Genomic DNA, 18,891 nt, shown 5'->3' on the forward strand with positions numbered 1-18,891 from the left:
GATAGTATAGCTTGAAACCTGTATTAAACAGATAGTATAGCTTGAAACCTGTATTAAACAGATAGTTTATATTGAAACATATATTATACTATAATAAAGCCTGTAACCTATATTACACAGATAAATTTTCTGCAAAACAGAAGGATTTTTGACGGAAGATTGAGGTTCAGTGGCCGGATACAGAGGTTTCCCGGAGGTTAGTGATACAACCAAGCTCAGAGGCTCAGTCGGTGAATGGCTTAGGTCCGAGAAGGGTGGCAGGGTTTAATAGATAAAATACATTTTTGTATAGCCTCATGCTATTTCTAACCGAACATATATATTATTGGAAATTGTTGCAGTTTTTAAGAAACTGTGTCACGGTAGATGTAATTTCAAGTCACGTGGATTTAACGGTTCTGTCAATATTTCAGAAAACTGTGACTTTCGATCACAATTTGACCCCTTCTACATCATTTTATAGCCTTTTATCTTAAATACTTTTTTGTTGGCATATACATTTTGAATGAAAAAGTATAAAATAAACAATAAATAAAGACTCTTGAGTTATAGACGAAAGCACATTTAATTTCAAATAAAAGAAACCGAATGCTTCTCTCTCTCGTTAGTTCAGGGTGCTATACATTTACAGAGTGGCATGTTGGATTCACTCACAACGCTTTATTCTTATATGCTTAGTTACATTCAAGGGAATGCATGACGTGACACATACATCATTTTCTCTTGAAAAAATAACTATTTCTCTATAATGTTTAAATGTATATCGTAAATCGGACATACCCTTCTGTAAAAGATCTTCTAAAAGGACGTTTACAATCCTTTGAAGTTTGTATCTCTGATTAAATATTTCAATTGCTTTCGAATATTTTATTCAAAGTTTTACTTTTTAAAATCTTATTTAGATACTTGTTACAATTCTTTTTTAACATATTTTAAATAATCTAAGATGTTACAATTCTTTTTTAAATATTTTAAATAAGCTAAGATAATCTTCTGTATATTTGAAGCAAATAACTATGCTTAGTGCTGTAAATCTAGGGTGTTAGTTCACTTAATGAAACAAAAACAGAAATATAGTATATTCACTATATAATAACCTGGTGTAATTAGTTAATGTATAATGTATATAGTGTGCTCTCTAGATGAAATACTATTGATTAAAGTATTCAGATTTGGGGATACGAGAGTGAGAGAGGCAATGTGTAATGTGCAAAGCGTAGGTAGTTTTATATTCGTAATGAACAGGATGGAAAGTAATAAGCAGAGGAAATAAAGTGATCATCAGGGATAAAAAAATTTATATATAATTTTTTTTAATTATTAACAATTTTTTTAGAAAATCATGATGAAATCTGGCAAAAAATGGTTTTCCAAAAAATAACATTTACTCCATGCAGTGATTAAACTAAACTGTAGGAAAGTAAGTGTACTGTGATTGGACTAATCCTAGAGAAAGTGTACTCCAGTGATTGCACTAATCCTAGAGAAAGTGTACTCCACTTCACTGTGAAGTGTACTTACTTCACTGAAAAAAATGTCTGAGGAACATTTAAAGATTTTCCTAATTCTCTGCATCATTATTTCCCATTCAGGTAATCATCATAAAATCAAATTAAAGAGATTAAAGGGGGGATGGGACTTCGAACTTTGGGAAGTAGCGGTAATATTTTACCATTTTTAATTTTAAAGCATTATTTTTGATTATCACAAAATCATTTTTTTACTCAAATGACCGGAGATACAATACTTAATAAGTAGGATATATCTATGTATGGTATTGCATTTGGCTTACTAAATATGAATGTATATAGAATTATGGACTTGCACAAGTACCTAGCTTAGCTTTACATTTTTATGCTCATTTGTTTTCATTAAAAAAATTCGATTATAAATGGCTAATCCCTATCCCTTTATCTTTGCAACCAAATGGCTTTGACCTTATTTTTTTCAAACTAAATATACTGTTAGATCAAATAATCTAAGTTTGAAATATCAAAGGTTTACTTCATCAGGTTCCAAAGATATAGGGATTTGAAAATTTAAGTTTGCGACAAAAACTTAATTCCTTTACATTTTGTCAGGGATATGATAAATGATATAATATATCCGGTATAATATAAGTGATGTATATGAAATGATAAATGACATATGATATGATATAATATACGATATGATAAATGATAAGTATTATTTGATTTTATGATATATATGATATGATATATGAATCTTCGAAAATGTCAATAGTTTGATATAATGATGTAAAAGAGCTTAATTTGTAATATTTTAATCTTTTGATCAAGTTTGTAAAGTTTTAATGAATTCCTAGCATTAGCACAGTCAGGTGTTATGAAAGAAAGTATTCATTTTTTCTTAATTTCAAGTTTCATCATCGATTAAAAACTAAAATATCTGAAACTTTATTAGCTTATTTCTGTTTCTGTAACTACCATCATTAACACCCAGTATTTTAATTTATCTCTACATAAAAATCCCTCTGATCTCACCCTGCCACAGATCACCTGACAATCTCCTTCCTTCCAATCAACTCCTTAAAACATATCTTGATATATTATATTCAGTATCGTTAATTAACTACGGGCCAACGACTCAAAACAACCAAACCTGGTTAGGCGGGTCCAAACTGCATAGTAAATTGAGATTGCTTATTTGTAATATCTCATGCTTTGTAGATGAATAAATATATGAATGAATGAATGAACTATGTTGCTTCTTAAGAAACGGTAGCGTAAAAACAGATACTAGATATAAGATGATGCCAGCGCTTTACTTAAGCATGTGTTGAATATTTTTTCCATAAAAACAAAACAAAAAACGAAATTTTACCTTTACACAAAGAAAAGAAAAAAACCCTAAATTGAATGCCCCCTTTTTTGTAATGTTTTTCAACAATTTTACATCATGAGACCATTATATTAAAATTTTATTTTTAAACCAGAAGTTTCTAAAAATTAATGCAAAATTAAACTGATCAATTTTATTTTAAAAAATTGGTCCTGTCATTACGTTGAGTTAAGTAATAGTTAACGAACTAATCAAAAAAGTGCTAGTTATCCCAACCCCAGATATATGAATGCATTTATATATATATTCATTTTAGCATCCCCCATCAATTAGATCATTAATTAGTTTTGTTTACAAACTACTAATTAGAAATAATATTCTGGTTTCCCTAAATTAATACAGTACACAACAATGCGATCATTATATTTATAGTACGGTGGTAGGTGGTTATATCAATACAATGAAGACGACTTTTCAATTTAATTTTTAATTGTTAACAAGCTTTTTTCGAATTACAAGTTTACAAGTAATTAAAGAGAAGTTTTGTTTTAATTGAGAGCTTCTCTTTGTTTCCATGTTTGTGCGTATCCTTGCTGTTTAAAAGCTTGATATAAATCAAAATTAAAATTGAAAGTCGTCTTCATTATTCTTATATAATTACCTACCACCGTAAATAACAGTACATAATTCCGTTTGAAACAATACACATCGATCATGAGTCATCTTATAATATCGACAACATAAATCTAAGTATAGGGAAAATAGGTCCTGAATATGCAGTTTAGTTCACGTCAAATTCCTCTCCTTTTCTTAATCTGGAGACTAATCTAGTCTTCAGATTAATTTCTAGGGAAAAGAGATGCGCTCTTAAACTTTTGAAAACCCGATTTTTAATTTCCCTGCATTTGGGGTGTCATATTAGTTAAACTAATGATCGATTGAACGAACGAGAGTTTTGGATGTTTTTAAAAACTAACGTTCAAAAGGACTTTTTAATATGTTCGCGATTAACATGATTAAATTTATATTTGCTAAAATGCTCTGAAAGCCGGCTTGTGAACAGCTGACATTATTTCAATCGGATACTAGTCCAATCGATGTAACATTGTATCTTTATTTTTAATCAAATTTATCTTTATTACATGTAGTAGGAAATGTGATATCCAACAAGAGAGGATTAAAAAGACAATTAAAAGTTTCCACAGAATATACTAAGATTAAGCGATCAAGATTAAAGTTTTCAACTCTGATGATGTAAACCTTAGATATTTCAAACTTAGACTATTTGATCTTACAAAATATCAAAGGTCAACAAGTTTGGGTTGAAAAGATATAGGATTAGAAAATCAGAGTTTGTGGCATAAACTTTCGTTATATTAAAATCAGAGTTTGTGGCATAAACTCTCGTTATATTAAAATCAGAGTTTGTGGCATAAACTCTCGTTATATTAAAATCGTAAATGTGTTTAATCTATTGTCCGATGAGGAGCTATTAAGAATAAGAAAAAGTTTGAATTTTATCGATTCAAAATTCTCTATTTCGGACCTAAAATCATTACTATTGAGGAGAGTTACGAGGTCAGAAAGTCTTAACATTAATATTTCACCTTTTTTCTAAATGGGACTGTTTTTCACATAACTCTCTGGATTTAGAAGTTTTTCGTCCGAAGTTAGACGACTTAGAGATCATCTTTGATTTATAAAGTAATTCATTCGTCAACCTAATTTAACGAGTAAAACCAAGCATTTTCAAAAAGTGGTCCGTCGTTTCTCTGCGTTAAAAACTATCGGTAATTTAACCAGATTAAGTCAAAGACGATCTTTAAGCTTTCTCTAAAATTTCATGTTTTGTGAGACACCCTGTATACCTTACATAAAGCAGTTAATTGCGGCATCATTATTTCACGTTGCCATAAATATAAACATAATAAAAATCTGTTATTTCCTCTTTATTGGAAAATTATTATTTTCAATATGCTAAATAATCATGTAAATATTGATTCTCTAGTAAGGTGTATATACACTTATATACAAGTCGTGTAGAACTCTTTGCATCCCCCTCCCCCTCCTTTCTAGTATTGCACATATGAATCAAAAGCTTATAGTTTAAGGGATGAACAATAGTTCTTTCAGATCATCCTGTTTTTGTTGTTTAAAACACAAAATTTAAAAATGATAAATTATTTCTCCTGCTTAGTTTCATATCACTCCTATTGGGTTCGACGTTGGCTTTAAAAAACTGGTCAAGTTATAGAAGAGGAAAATAATTATTGAAAACATTTAGAAAATCTTAATTTTGATTATCAAAATTACATAATATTTCTATTAAAAGTGCAGAAAGGAAAACCGCAAAAATTAGATTATTATACTTCCATTAGTTTGCAAATTAATGCAAACTCTACTAAACCATTAATAATGGTTTGCAAATATTTGCAAAGGAAATTCATGGATTTTCTTTCACAGATATTTCAAGAATAAAGTTTAAAATCATAAAAAAAAAACATTTAAGAATAGTTTAGATACTTCAGGAAAAGAGAGGAGATATTTATACAACATTGATTTGGATAAAATGATTTTTAAATCTTTTTAATTATTTTTATATAAAGTTGTAATCTCTGTTTGTTTGTTGGATTTCATGTCCAAAAATGAATAATATACCCCCTTGATCGTTTTGCCGGCAATAAAGATAAATTTGCCACAAAACTCAAATTTTCTAATCCCAATATCTTTGCAAACTGATGGTTTGAAGCTTTGATATTTCAAACCTAGATTCTAACAAAATTCATAATCTGAAATATCAAGGTTATACTACATCATGGGTTGCAAAGTTATAAAGAAAATATTTCTAGTGTGTGTGACAATGTTCTTCCTTCACAACTAGAGCATTTTATTTTGTTTCCAACATTATTTTCCAGGGAAACTAACTTCTCAAGCTAGTAATGAAATAACTATCCATTAAGTTAAAAATCATTAAAATCTGGGGATAATCATTGACACACTAAGTTGACCCGGCACGACCTGCTACGTTTTTACGATAGGTTTGTAGAGTGCCATCTCACGGCCTCTTGTTGCATGTAATACCATTCTGGGGTTAAGTTTTAAAACTTTTTAAGAAATACTCCAATTATAAACATGAAACATAACATTTATGAATTCATTCTTTTTTTTGAAGATTTTATGTTTCGTATCCAAAGGATCCTTAGATCTTTTGGATACGAAACATAAAATACAGATGTTTGCTGATTGGTCTTGTACAGTACTTGTACACAATAGATCATGCTGTGGAAAATATCGCATATTTTAGCAGATAACCGATCTCTATAACTCTCTGGTAATAACGTAAACATTGGACATGTAAATGTTGCGATGTGAATTGAACATTGTACAATGCACAATGTACATTGTACAAGGTACAACATACAATGCACAATGTACAATGTGCATTGTACATTGCAACTTCTGAAAATCATATTTTATATGCCCATTGTTTATCTATCTTCTAATAATTGTTTAGTTGGAGAAGATAAAACAAGATGGAGAAGAGGAGAACAAGAAGAAGAAGGAGAAGAAATGCAAGAAGGAAGAATTATTTCATCTTCTGCAGAATTCAGGCTCAAGGAGGGGGAAACTGTTATTTTCCCCTGTCATACAGTGTTCCAAGGTAATATTATTCCTCTGTCATACAGTGTTCCAAGGTAATATTATTCCCCTGTCATACAGTGTTCCAAGGTAATATTATTCCCCTGTCATACAGTGTTCCAAGGTAATATTATTCCCCTGTCATATAGGGTTCCAGGGTAATATTATTCCCTTTTCATATAGGGTTCCTAGGTATATTATTCCCCTGGCATACAGTGTTTCAAGGTTATATACTAGCTGAAGGGCCCTGCGTTGCCGGTGGAAAAAAAATGTTTTGAAGAAAAAACAACTTTTTTAAAAAGAATTTGAAAAAAATATTTTTTTAAGCAAACCCATGAGTGATTACAAAATGTAGGCAACATTTATATGATTGTCTTGTTTTTATGATTTGAAGAAAAAACAATTTTTTTTTTAAAGAATTTGAAAAAAGATATTTTTTTAAGCAAACCCATGAGTGATTAAAAAATTTAGGCAACCTTTATATGATTTTCTTGTTTTATTATAGAAGATATGAGCGAAGAGCTTGAGTTTACAAATATTTTTGTTATTCAGGTAGTTCTGTAATAACGTGGAACTGGGCGGGTAAGCTGGTTTCTGCAGGAAATGTCAAGGTGGAGTTTATGAAAAAATGTTAAACATTTAAATGATGCTTTAATGTCGTCTTCATATTACACAGTTTACAGTTACAGTTACAGTTAGAGTTTTCACTGTAAAAAAAAAAAACACTATTAATGATTAAATAGAAATTTACTCAAATGTTCTTTTCAATCTAAACATGAAACATAAGTTCATTACATGTGAGGATACCGTTCAGACTTTGAGTTCCTGAAGTGCCTCCAAGTTTTATAGATATATATGTAATACAAAAACTGATTTTTTTAGGTTCTAGGTGATCAAAGAGTAGAAGTGGTGAGAGATGGAAGAGAATTAAAGTAAGTTAAACCAAAAATAAAGAAAAAATTGTTTTTTTTTCATCAATTTATACTTAATTATTATTTTAGAATAGAAAATATAAGAGTAGAGGATCGAGGTGAAGTCTCCTGTACTCTTAATCTTAAATCTAATCCTCAACATCTAAACCATACGCTGCAAATATTAGGTAAAAATTGAGGCAAATCGGTTTAAACTTTCGAGAAATTTAAAGTACAGTATTGCCGACGAAACATGACAGTTGAGAACTTGAAAGACGTTTGGTGTCCAAATATGACAAATGATACATCATTGGAAAGCTCTTGTGCTCTACTTTTAGAATCTCCAGAAAAATTAGCAAATTTGCAAAAATTGAAATTTTTATCGCAAAATCCAGTTATATAGTAAAAATGTTTGCAAAAAAAATTTGTCCAAAAAATGACAAATTATACATTTTTGAAAAGCCCTTGACCATGTCATTTCAAATATGCAAAAATTTTTGCAAAATTTTAAATAACCTAATTCTTAATCAAGAAAAACTAAAAATGTGCAAAATTCCTTTGACAGGTTGATTGCAAAAAATTTGCAATTTTTTTGCAAAACTTGTGCAATCCGTTTCCTTATGTCATAGGCTTTCCAAAAAGCTAAATTTTATCAAAATCTGATAAGAAGTGAAAGTGGGTCAAAACAAAGATTTAGTTTGTTACAGGCAAAAGCAGTCATTCAGGCAGTGTGCCTGAGGACTCAGGCAGTTAGTATTAAAGCCCGGTTTTAGGCCTAAATGGAGGGCTTTGGGTATGTAGGAAAAGTCAGAAAATTTCAACAGCTTCAAACCAATACTTTTTGAGTTATGTAAAAAAAACTACAGGGGGGGTCAAATTGACCCCCCCCCCCAGCAGGAATAGGGTTAATGTACGAAATAGTCCTGGCATATCCGAAAGAGTCCTGGCATTTCCGAAATAGTCCCGGCATTTCCGAAATAGTCCTGGCATTTCCGAAAGAGTCCTGGCATTTCCGAAATATTCCTGGCATTTCCGAAATAGTCCCGGCATTTCCGAAATATTCCTGGCATTTCCGAAATAGTCCCGGCATTTCCGAAATAGTCCTGGCATTTCCGAAATAGTCCCGGCATTTCCGAAATAGTCCTGGCATTTTTGAAATGTGTACTACCATTTTTAGAATTGCCTGTAATGATGAAAGACTGTAATGTTTATAGCGTAACACCCATTCGCTAAACTAGCATATACAGACGACAGAATTAACTATTTCTATTCGAGTAGACTAGATAGCAGTATAAAAGTTGATAATATCGGTATTTTTAGATAAAGTAAAAAATACCAATTCTTCCTTTTGGATTGGATTGGATAAATACATTTTTTTACATCAATCATATTTTAGGATATTTCCCATACAAATATATTTTTGTTTCCCATTTAATAAATAAAAAAGATTAAAGTTACGATGTATTGTTTAAAGAAAGATAAAATAATTTTTTAAGATACTGGAGAAAATAAAGTATTATAGTATGAACTCAACATTGTTTTAGTACCTGAACTATCAGCGTTAAAATGAAAATTCTTAGGGGGTTGGTTGCTCCCTTGTATTTTGTCTTAGAATACAAATTTGGCATAGTTTAATAACATTTTTTATTTACTATTTGGTTTCATAACCTCTATATCTAATGGGTAAATGCATTATTTACATTTGTCAAGTGTGTCTGTGTACAGTATATTTGTCAAGTGTACTAAGATATTAATTAAGGTTTATATTTAGTTCCTCCCAGAGCACATATTATCGGAGACAAGACTTTGAACCTGACGGAGGGAGAGAGATTAGAACTTTCTTGTACTGTACATGGATACCCAGTACCTACTGTACACTGGTCTAAACAGGTTAGTATATACTGTAATACAGTGTACATGTATACCCTGTACACTGGTCTGAACAGGATATTATACAAAGTACAGTGTAAATTGATACCCTGTATCTACTGCACACTGGTCTAGATACTAGATAGGTTATAATATACCATGTACTGTACCTAATGTAAACTGGATTACGCAGTTTAGTAAATACTGAACACTGTACATGGATACCATGTACCTACTGTACCTGGTCAATACGGGTTACTTTATACTGTACAGAGTACATGGATACCATGTATCCAAAGAGAATAGAATATACATTAGAGGGGAATTTAGAGAATCTCTCGGTATGAATTTTTGCAGTCCCTTTCAGCCTGAAAGGGAGTTCAACATGTACAAATCGTGTAAATGTTCACAAATTATATGCAGTAGAGTACATTAATACAGAATGTTCCCTAGACTATCCATTTAAATTTCGATTTTTTTAAAGCTGTTAATAAACTTTATAAAATGAATCAGGTGAATAAAAAACATCATTTGATTTAAATTTATAACGGAAAATCATCGTTTGTAAAGTGAAAGGCATACAGTCTATGTGAAATGATCATTGGTCAATTATGAAACCAGCCTATTTAATAATTTGGTTTTCTTTTAATATTAATTTTAGCTTTTCTATAAAATGATATACCAGGGCCCAAAAAGTTATATAGCATAAATATGTGAAGTATACACCTGCAGTATGAAAACAGTACAACAAAATGGCCGTTCTACTCTTTTTTCTAGTAAATTCCCCTCTAATATATATTCTATTCTCTTTGCCTGTATCTATAGTAGACTGGTCTAAATAGTTTATTATATACTGTACCGTGTACATGGATACCCTGTACCTTCTGTATACTGGTCTAAATAGGTTAGTATATACTGTACAGTATACATGAATACCCTGTACTGTACCTAATGTAAACTGCAGGCTACGCAGGTTAGTAAATACTGAACACTGTAAATGGATACCCTGTACCTACTGAGCCCAAAACTTAAGACAGGGAATCGTTATAAAAACCAGTTTTAAGCGATACTCTTTTAAATTTCGGGCTCAGTACCTGGTCAAATAGTACAGAGTACATGGATACCATGTACCTACTGTACACTGGTCTAAAAAGGTTATTATATACTGTACCGTGTACACTACATGGATACTCTTTACCTACTGTACACTGGTCAAAACAGGTACGTATATAAACATGGATTAGATTAATTCCCTGTCCATACTGTAAACTGGTCTAAACAGGTTAAATCATACTGTACAAGGTATATTGACACCCTGTACCTACTGTACACTGGTCTTAACAGGGTTAGTATAAACTGTACAATGAACATGAATACCCAGTACCTACTGTACACTGGTTTAAATAGGTTATTTTATACTGTACAACGGATACCCTGTACCAACTGTGTACAATATACAATATAGATAAAAAATTAAAATGAATGATATTTATAAGCTATCATTTTTGTTCTGCAGGGTCCAGGAAGCAGTATTTCTACAGGTACAACTCTAGTTGTACATGAAGTTAAGGAAGATGATACTGGGTTGTACACATGTACAGCTAGAAGTTCAGAGGGACAGAGTACAGATACAGTATCTGTACTTATCTTGTGTAAGTAATACATCTTTTAGATCAAATCAAAGTTTTAAAGAAAAATAGTTTTAATTGTTGTTTATAATTTAAACTTATATCATGTCCCATATAGTTGCCAAGTTTCAGTTTAGTAAATCCTAGTCATATATTTCATTTAGTAGAAAGTAAATATAATATTATATATTTTAAACTTGAATATTCTTTAGAACAAAGTCTTTGAACTTTAATCCGAATTATTATCTTTTTCTACTCCTGAAATAATGATAGATATAATTGAATATTTGAGAAAATAATCTCCGATAAATTCGTTTTAGATAAACCCATAATAAAACTACAGAGGAAGTTTCAAAGAGAAAAAACAGAAAAAATATTTTCTTTGGCCTGCTCCGTAGACGCTAATCCACCAGCTAAGGTAACATTTTCTTTGGTAGGCTCCGTAGACGCTAATCCACCAGCTAAGGTAATATTTTCTTTGGTCTGCTCCGTAGACGCTAATCCACCAGCTAAGGTAACATTTTCTTTGGTAGGCTCCGTAGACGCTAATCCACCAGCTAAGGTAATATTTTCTTTGGTCTGCTCCGTAGACGCTAATCCACCAGCTAAGGTAGTATTTTCTTTGGTCTGCTCCGTAGACGCTAATCCACTAGCTAAGGTAATATTTTCTTTGGCCTGCTCCGTAGATGCTAATCTACCAGCTAAGGTAATATTTTCTTTGGTCTGCTCCGTAGATACTAATCCACCAGCTAAGGTAATATTTTCTTTGACCTGCTCCGTAGATACTAATCCACCAGCTAAGGTAATATTTTCTTTGGTCTTTTCCGTGGATGCTAATCAACCAGCTAAGGTATTATTTTCTTTGGTCAGCTCCATAGATGCTAATCCACCAGCTAAGGTAATATTTTCTTTGGTCTGCTCCGTAGATGCTAATCCACCAGCTAAGGTAATATTTTCTATGGCCTGCTCCGTAGATACTAATCCACCAGCTAAGGTAATATTTTCTTTGGCCTGCTCCGTAGATGCTAAATTAATCCACCGGCTAAGGCAATTTTCAATTAAAAATTTTTTTTTTAAACGCAGCAAAAATAAATCATGACCTTTAATTTTAACCATTTTCTTTATCAATTCATTTGGCTAATGAACCATTTGATCTTTATGTCCATAGGTCTTTCTAGAAAAAAGTTGCCTTGAATGTTCGATTTATTTTAAAACCAAAATACAATAATCTTGAAAAAGTAAAAAAATTCTAAAATTATTCTTTATCAAACAGTTTTTTCAAAAATGATTGGAATTAAACCTCCTATGGTTGGATAACCTAATATCAGTCAAATCTAATGTATTTTTCATAAATAATTAATTTATCCCAGCATGCAAGAACTATATAATTAAGTTCTTATACAAATATACATAATATCATTATTATAATACAAACTCAACCTTTATCAGATTTAAAGTCGCCTACATTGGCCCCATGGGGAGAGGGTAGGGTGTTATAGGGGGGGGGGTCAGTCATGAATGTTGAATATAATCAATTTTTCTTATTTCAAAGCAAACTTTGGCAGAGGGAACAAAATTACTTTGTTTATCATCGAAAGCAATTTTAAGAAGATTTTAAAAGCTAGATAACATTTATTCAGATTGTTTTAATTTCTCAAACATCAAAAAACTAAAGTTTTACTAAAGACAAACAAGATATTTATTTTCTCAAAACATGGAATTGTTTATTTAAAAACAGGTTAAGATATTGGAGAACATTTTTATAACTTCGTATTTAAAATATTTAAAAAATTTAGAACAAATTTTAAAAAAAATATTTCTATTTTAGTTTGTTTGAAAGTGTAATGTGTAAGCCTATTTCCTGTGAAAGGAATGGTTCAGATATTCCAAAAATATTGTAAAGACACATAAACGAATACAGGACTTTAATTTTGCATTGCTTAGGTGTCATATAAACATCTGCTACCAAATTTAAAGCTATTCAAAAGATTTGAATTCTAAACAGAAAAATCCATTATTATAAGTTAAATCACTTTTTTCTTCTTTTTTTTTCTGGTCGTAGATAGGTAAAATCATTAAATTCTCATCGATAATTAGTACCTTCGATATTAGTAAAAAAATGTGAACAATCCTATTAGAGCAAACTGTTTAGGTGACCTGGTATAAAGATGGTAAATATCTAAAGACTGAAAACTTGAAGGAAGGATCTGAGCAACAACACTTTTTCTCAGTAACATCTCTCAAGGTAATTCTAATAATCACAACAGTGAATAGTGATCCAAAAGTTTCAAGCTCTAAAGCAAAAATCGATGAGAATTTTTCCAATTACTTCTTAAAAACTAGAGTTAAAAACAATTTGTTTTTAAAATCTTAAAATGCAATGCCTAGGGCTACAAAAAGTAAATTGTTTAGCTTAAATCAAAGGCAGAGGCGTTACGACACTTTTATCATCATTAAAGTATTATAACTACAGAAATCTGATTATGGTAACTATTATTAATATTATAACAATTACAGGAATCTTATTATGGTAACTATTTTAATTATTATAATAATTACTGGAATCTGATTATGGTAACTATTATAAATATTATAATAAATACAGGATCAGTTTATGGTATCTATTATAAATATTATAATAATTACAGGAATCTGATTATGGTAACTATTATAAATATCATAATAATTATAGGAATCTGATTATAGTAACTATTATCAATATTATAATAATTATAGGAATCTGATTATGGTAACTATTATAAATATTATAATAATTATAGGAATGTGATTATGGTAACTAAGTGTTATTAAAATTACAGGAATAGCTGTTTATGGTAACTATTATAAATATTTTAATAATTACATGAATCTGATTATGGTAACTATTATAAATATTATAATAATTATAGGAATCTGATCATGGTAACTATTATAAATATTATAATAATTACAGGAATCTGATTATGGTAACTATTATAAATATCATAATAATTACAGGAATCAGATTATGGTAACTATTATAAATATTATAATAATTACAGGAATCTGACTATGGTAACTATTATAAAAATTATAATAATTACAGGAATCTGATTATGGTAACTATTATAAATATTATAATAATTATAGGAATCTGATTATGGTAACTATTATAAATATTACAATAATTATAGGAATCTGATTATGGTAACTATCATAAATATTATAATAATTATAGGAATCTGATTATGGTAACTATTATAAATATTAAAATAATTATAGGAATAGCTGATTATGGTAACTATTATAAATATTAAAATAATTACAGGAATGTGATTATGGTAACTAAGTGTTATTAAAATTACAGGAATAGCTGTTTATGGTAACTATTATAAATATTATAAAAATTACAGGAATCTGATTATGGTAACTATTATAAATATTATAATAATTATAGGAATCTGATTATGGTAACTATTATAAATATTATAAATATTATAGGAATCTGATTATGGTAACTACACTTGTGAAGCAAGAAACAAAATTGGTCTGGCTTCTCAGAGTTTAGAATTAAAAGGTTGGTTTTATTCCAAAGTATTTTTAACATTTTTTGCTGCTTTTAAACTTTTCAATCATTCTTATGTTTTTGCTTTTATACCATGTGCTTGGTGATTATAGACGTTTTCTACTCATCTCTATGACAAGTTTCCAAATTCCTGCACATCTCTATTACAAGTTTCCAAATTCCTGCGCATTTCTATGACAAGTTTCCAAATTCCTGCACATCTCTATTACAAGTTTCCAAATTCCTGCACATCTCTATGACAAGTTTCCAAATTCCTGCACATCTCTATGACAAGTTTCCAAATTCCTGCACATCTCTATGACAAGTTTCCAAATTCCTGCGCATCTCTATTACAAGTTTCCAAATTCCTGCACTCTTCTTGCAGCTGTAATTTCATCCCTTCTTGTATTCTGAAACCTAACAAATATTATTTTTATTGAATTTTGATTTTGATAATTCTAGAAATATTATGTATATTTTAGGCCAACCAGATCAACCAGTTATACTAAGCAACATACAGAGTTATGCTGAGACAGAATATACTCTTAGTTGGAGAGTTTGGACTCCACCCACTCTTCCTATTCTTAACCAGAGTATACTATACAGACTCAAGAGTAAGGTATTCTTTTCTATTCTTAACCAGAGTATACTATACAGACTTAAAAGTAAGGTATTCCTATTCTTAACCAGAGTATACTATACAGACTTAAGAGTAAGGTATTCCTTCCTATTCTTAACCAGAGCATATTATACAGACTCAAGAGTAAGGTATTCCGTCCTATTCTTAACCAGAGTATACTATACAGACTCAAGAGTAAGGTATTCCTTCCTATTCTTAAGCAGAGTATACTATACAGACTCAAGAGTAAGGTATTCCTATTCATAACCAGAGTATTCTATACAAACTCAAGAGTAAAGTAATCCTCCCTTTTCTTACTCAGAAAAAGAAAAAAGGTATCCATCTAATTTGAAAACTAAATAAAGTCAAGAAATCTTCGCCCCCCCCCCCCCTTCCCCCTCTCTAGGCCCCACATCTTTAAGATACATTTCATAATTCTCAGGCACAAGAGAATTCAATAAAACCAATCAATTATTTAGAATTGCATGTTAAATCAGATTTTGTAATTATTTAATTATCAATATTCAATGTATTTTTGATTTAACTTTATAGTGTAGTGTTTTCATGTTTCTTTAATTTTAGTAAATAACATTTTAAAATATGTCGACAATTATTTATTGATAAACTTTTATTATTCTAAATGTTCTTTATTTAACTTTTGTAATCTATCTATATTTAACTTTAAATGTTTCCCACTCTTTAGGCTAATGGAGAGAAGGTTGGTGAATCTGAGGGAACCTGGCACAATCTAGCTCTAATATCAGATACAGGGGCACAACAAGGGGTAGAGAAGGTAATATAGGGGCACAACAAGGGGTAGAGACGGTAATTAATGAGCACAACAAGGTGTAAAGAATACGTGGTCACAACAAGGAGTAGAGAGTACAGGGGCAAAACAAGGAGTAGAGAATACAGGGGCACAACAAGGAGTAGAGAATACAGGGCACAACAAGGTGTAGAGAATACAGGGCATAGCAAGGTGTAGAGAAAACAGAGGCACAATAAGGAGTAGAGAATACAGGGGTAAAATATAATATTATATATCTAGGATGAGTATAAAATGGATTTAACTGGATTACTAAGTGATGCTGAATATGAAGTGAGGATTAGAGCAATGAATAAACAAGGATGGAGCCAGTTATCCCAACCTTTCTTCTTTAAAACTTCAGGTAAACAAGAATGGAGGCAGTTATCCCCACCTTTCTTCTTTAAACATTCAGGTATACAAGGATGGAGCCAACTATCCCAACCTTTCTTCTTTAAAACTTTAGGTAAATAGGAATGGAGTCAGTTATCCGAACCTTTCTTCTTTAAACCTTCAGGTAAACAAGGATAGAGCCAACTATCTCAACCTTCTTTAAACCTCCAGGTAAACAAGGATAGAGCCGACTATCTCAACCTTCTTTAAACCTCCAGGTAAACAAGGATGGAGCCAACTATCCCAACCTTTCTTCTTTAAACCTTCAGGTAAACTAGGATGGAGCCAACAACAATCAATTCAAGATTTTCATAAGTGTATTATTTCCCAGGTGACTATTTCCTAAAAGTGTTATCTAACAACTGTTTTTTAAAAATTTGTTTAGTTTAACCTCCAGGTTTAGTATAACCTCCAGGTTTAGTTTAACCTCCAGGTTTAGTTTAACAATGTTTGTTTATGGTCGGGTCGAAATTAGAAACCCAGCTAAAGCTTGGCTACTCCGGGGAAAGTCATTGAATAAATGTCGGAAATTATTAATTTTGAAAATTAAACATTAAACTTGTCATTTGCAAACATTCACTGGAGAAAATCACTTCGGGATGCTACAGAAATTCGATCTAAAATTTAAAATTTATAAATATTTCCAAAATTTGTCTAGGTTCTGTGTTTCAGCTGGAAATTCCCTTGTTCACTAAACGACAGCTGACAAGTCAAGGAAACTGTTTAATTTCATCAAAATATATATTTTCATTATTTTTGTTCCTTGCAAAGAATAATGTGATTTTCAGTGATTAAACTAAGAATGATCTAAATAAGATTAATCACTTTTATACAAAAAAAAACTCTTTTACAACAACTCATAATTAAGCCTATGTAATTATTATTAATTGGTTCTGATTTTTGAAGTGCTGCTCAAAATTACCAAAACACCTGAATTCTGGGGGATAAAGTTCCAACCCGTACTCATGTTCCAATCTTGACACTGAGTGTCAGGTCTGGGCCAAATCACGGTTTCGAACTTTCTCTCCTTGGATTGTGACAAGCAAAACATGCCAGAACAGGCCTGTTTTTAAAGACCCAATGTGTCCTTTACGCCATATCAAAATTTCATTCTGTTAAAGTTTAATTCCTATGATCTTTTAATACTTGCTTGCTTTCTATTTATCTTCTCATGTACAATATTTTGTGTGAAATTATGTAAAATTTACAATATTTTGTGTAAAATACGTAAAATTTACAATATTTTGTGTAAAATATGTAAAATATACAATATTTTGTGTAAAATATGTAAAATGTACAATATTTTGTGTAAAATATGTAAAATGTTCAATATTTTGTGTAAAATATGTAAAATGTACAATATTTTGTGTAAAATATGTAAAATGTACAATATTTTGTGTAAAATATGTAAAATGTACAATATTTTGTATAAAATATGTAAAATGCCAACTTTAACATTTATTTGCTGTCTATGTTGGAAAAATTGAAAGCCTTTAAATAGATTGTAATTCGATATATTTTCATGTTCAATACCAGCTCTGCAGTAAATATCTTCTGTTTGTATGCTCTTGCTCTTTTAATAAAAATTGAATTATTAAAGATTATTATCAAAAAGTTATTAAGAAAAAAATAGAAAGTTGTAGTTTTTTGGGTCGCTAGAGTAGAACAAAAAAGTTTAATGTTATTCATAAAAAACTGTTTAGGAATTACATATATCCGTAATGTTCTAATTTATAGAATAAAAAACACATCTAAGTTTATTTAACAGGTCAAAATAAGAAGTTCATTCATATTCATTTTGGAAACTAATAATATCGTTATTGTCATAAAACCTAGGTAAAAAAAATTGAGTCTTTGACGCAAACCTTGATTTTCTAATCTCTATATTTTTGCTCCTAAATGTTGTAGACCTTAAATAGAGACTCAATTTTATACCAACGTTTTAAACAAATGTTTTAATTAGAACAAAATATTGATATCGTTTTAAAAATATCTGTTGACTTTGTTTAAGGTTTAACACTTAGTACAATGTACATATTATACGTGGAACAATCATATTGGACTAGTACAATGTACATATTCAAATGTGCAAAATTTACAAGAATATTTTTTTTGCAAAAAAGCGATGGTTATTTTTACAGAAAGTATTGACAGCAAATATTTTGTAGACAAAGTAAAAAATTTTTCGAAAGAATTTTAAACTAGGTTGCTAGAGATTTTAGAAGATAGATAGATGGTTTTATGAATTTAAGTTTCTAGTTTCTTGAATTCAAGTTTCTGGTTTCATGAATTAAATTTTCTGATTACATGAATTTAAGTTTCTGGTTTCATGAATTCAAGTTTCTGGTTTCATGAATTAAAGTTTCTGATTTCATGAATTCTAGTTTCTGATTACATTAATTCAAGTTTCTAGATTTCATGAATTCAAGTTTCTAGATTTCATGAATTCTAGTTTCTGATTACATGAATTCAAGTTTCTAGTTTCATGAATTCAAGTTTCTAGTTTCATGAATTCAAGTTTCTGATTTCATGAATTCAAGTCTCTGGGCTCTTGAATTCAAGTTTCTAGTTTCATGAATTCAAGTTTCTAATTTCATGAATTCAAGTTTCTAGTTTCATGAATTGAAGTTTCTAGTTTCATGAATTCAAGTTTCTGGTTACATGAATTCAACTTTTTAGTA

General features: G+C 30.2%; 1 protein-coding gene across 1 annotated transcript; it reads left to right on the forward strand.

Annotated features, from left to right (window-relative positions):
* The first annotated feature begins 1,340 nt into the window (after positions 1-1,340).
* LOC111701579 (protein amalgam) lies at positions 1,341-17,413 on the forward strand. The gene is made up of 14 exons (XM_023472923.1): positions 1,341-1,592; positions 6,317-6,463; positions 6,994-7,052; positions 7,324-7,373; positions 7,443-7,540; positions 9,124-9,242; positions 10,738-10,873; positions 11,170-11,267; positions 13,002-13,094; positions 14,330-14,405; positions 14,876-15,012; positions 15,716-15,805; positions 16,061-16,181; positions 16,869-17,413. The coding sequence occupies exons 1-14, from the start codon at positions 1,535-1,537 to the stop codon at positions 17,003-17,005; spliced, it is 1,419 nt and encodes a 472-aa protein (XP_023328691.1). The 5' UTR covers positions 1,341-1,534; the 3' UTR covers positions 17,006-17,413.
* Positions 17,414-18,891: the final 1,478 nt, after the last annotated feature.

Source organism: Eurytemora carolleeae, unplaced genomic scaffold, assembly GCF_000591075.1.
Source record: "Eurytemora carolleeae unplaced genomic scaffold, Eaff_2.0 scaffold432, whole genome shotgun sequence".
Classification (NCBI taxonomy): domain Eukaryota; kingdom Metazoa; phylum Arthropoda; class Copepoda; order Calanoida; family Temoridae; genus Eurytemora; species Eurytemora carolleeae.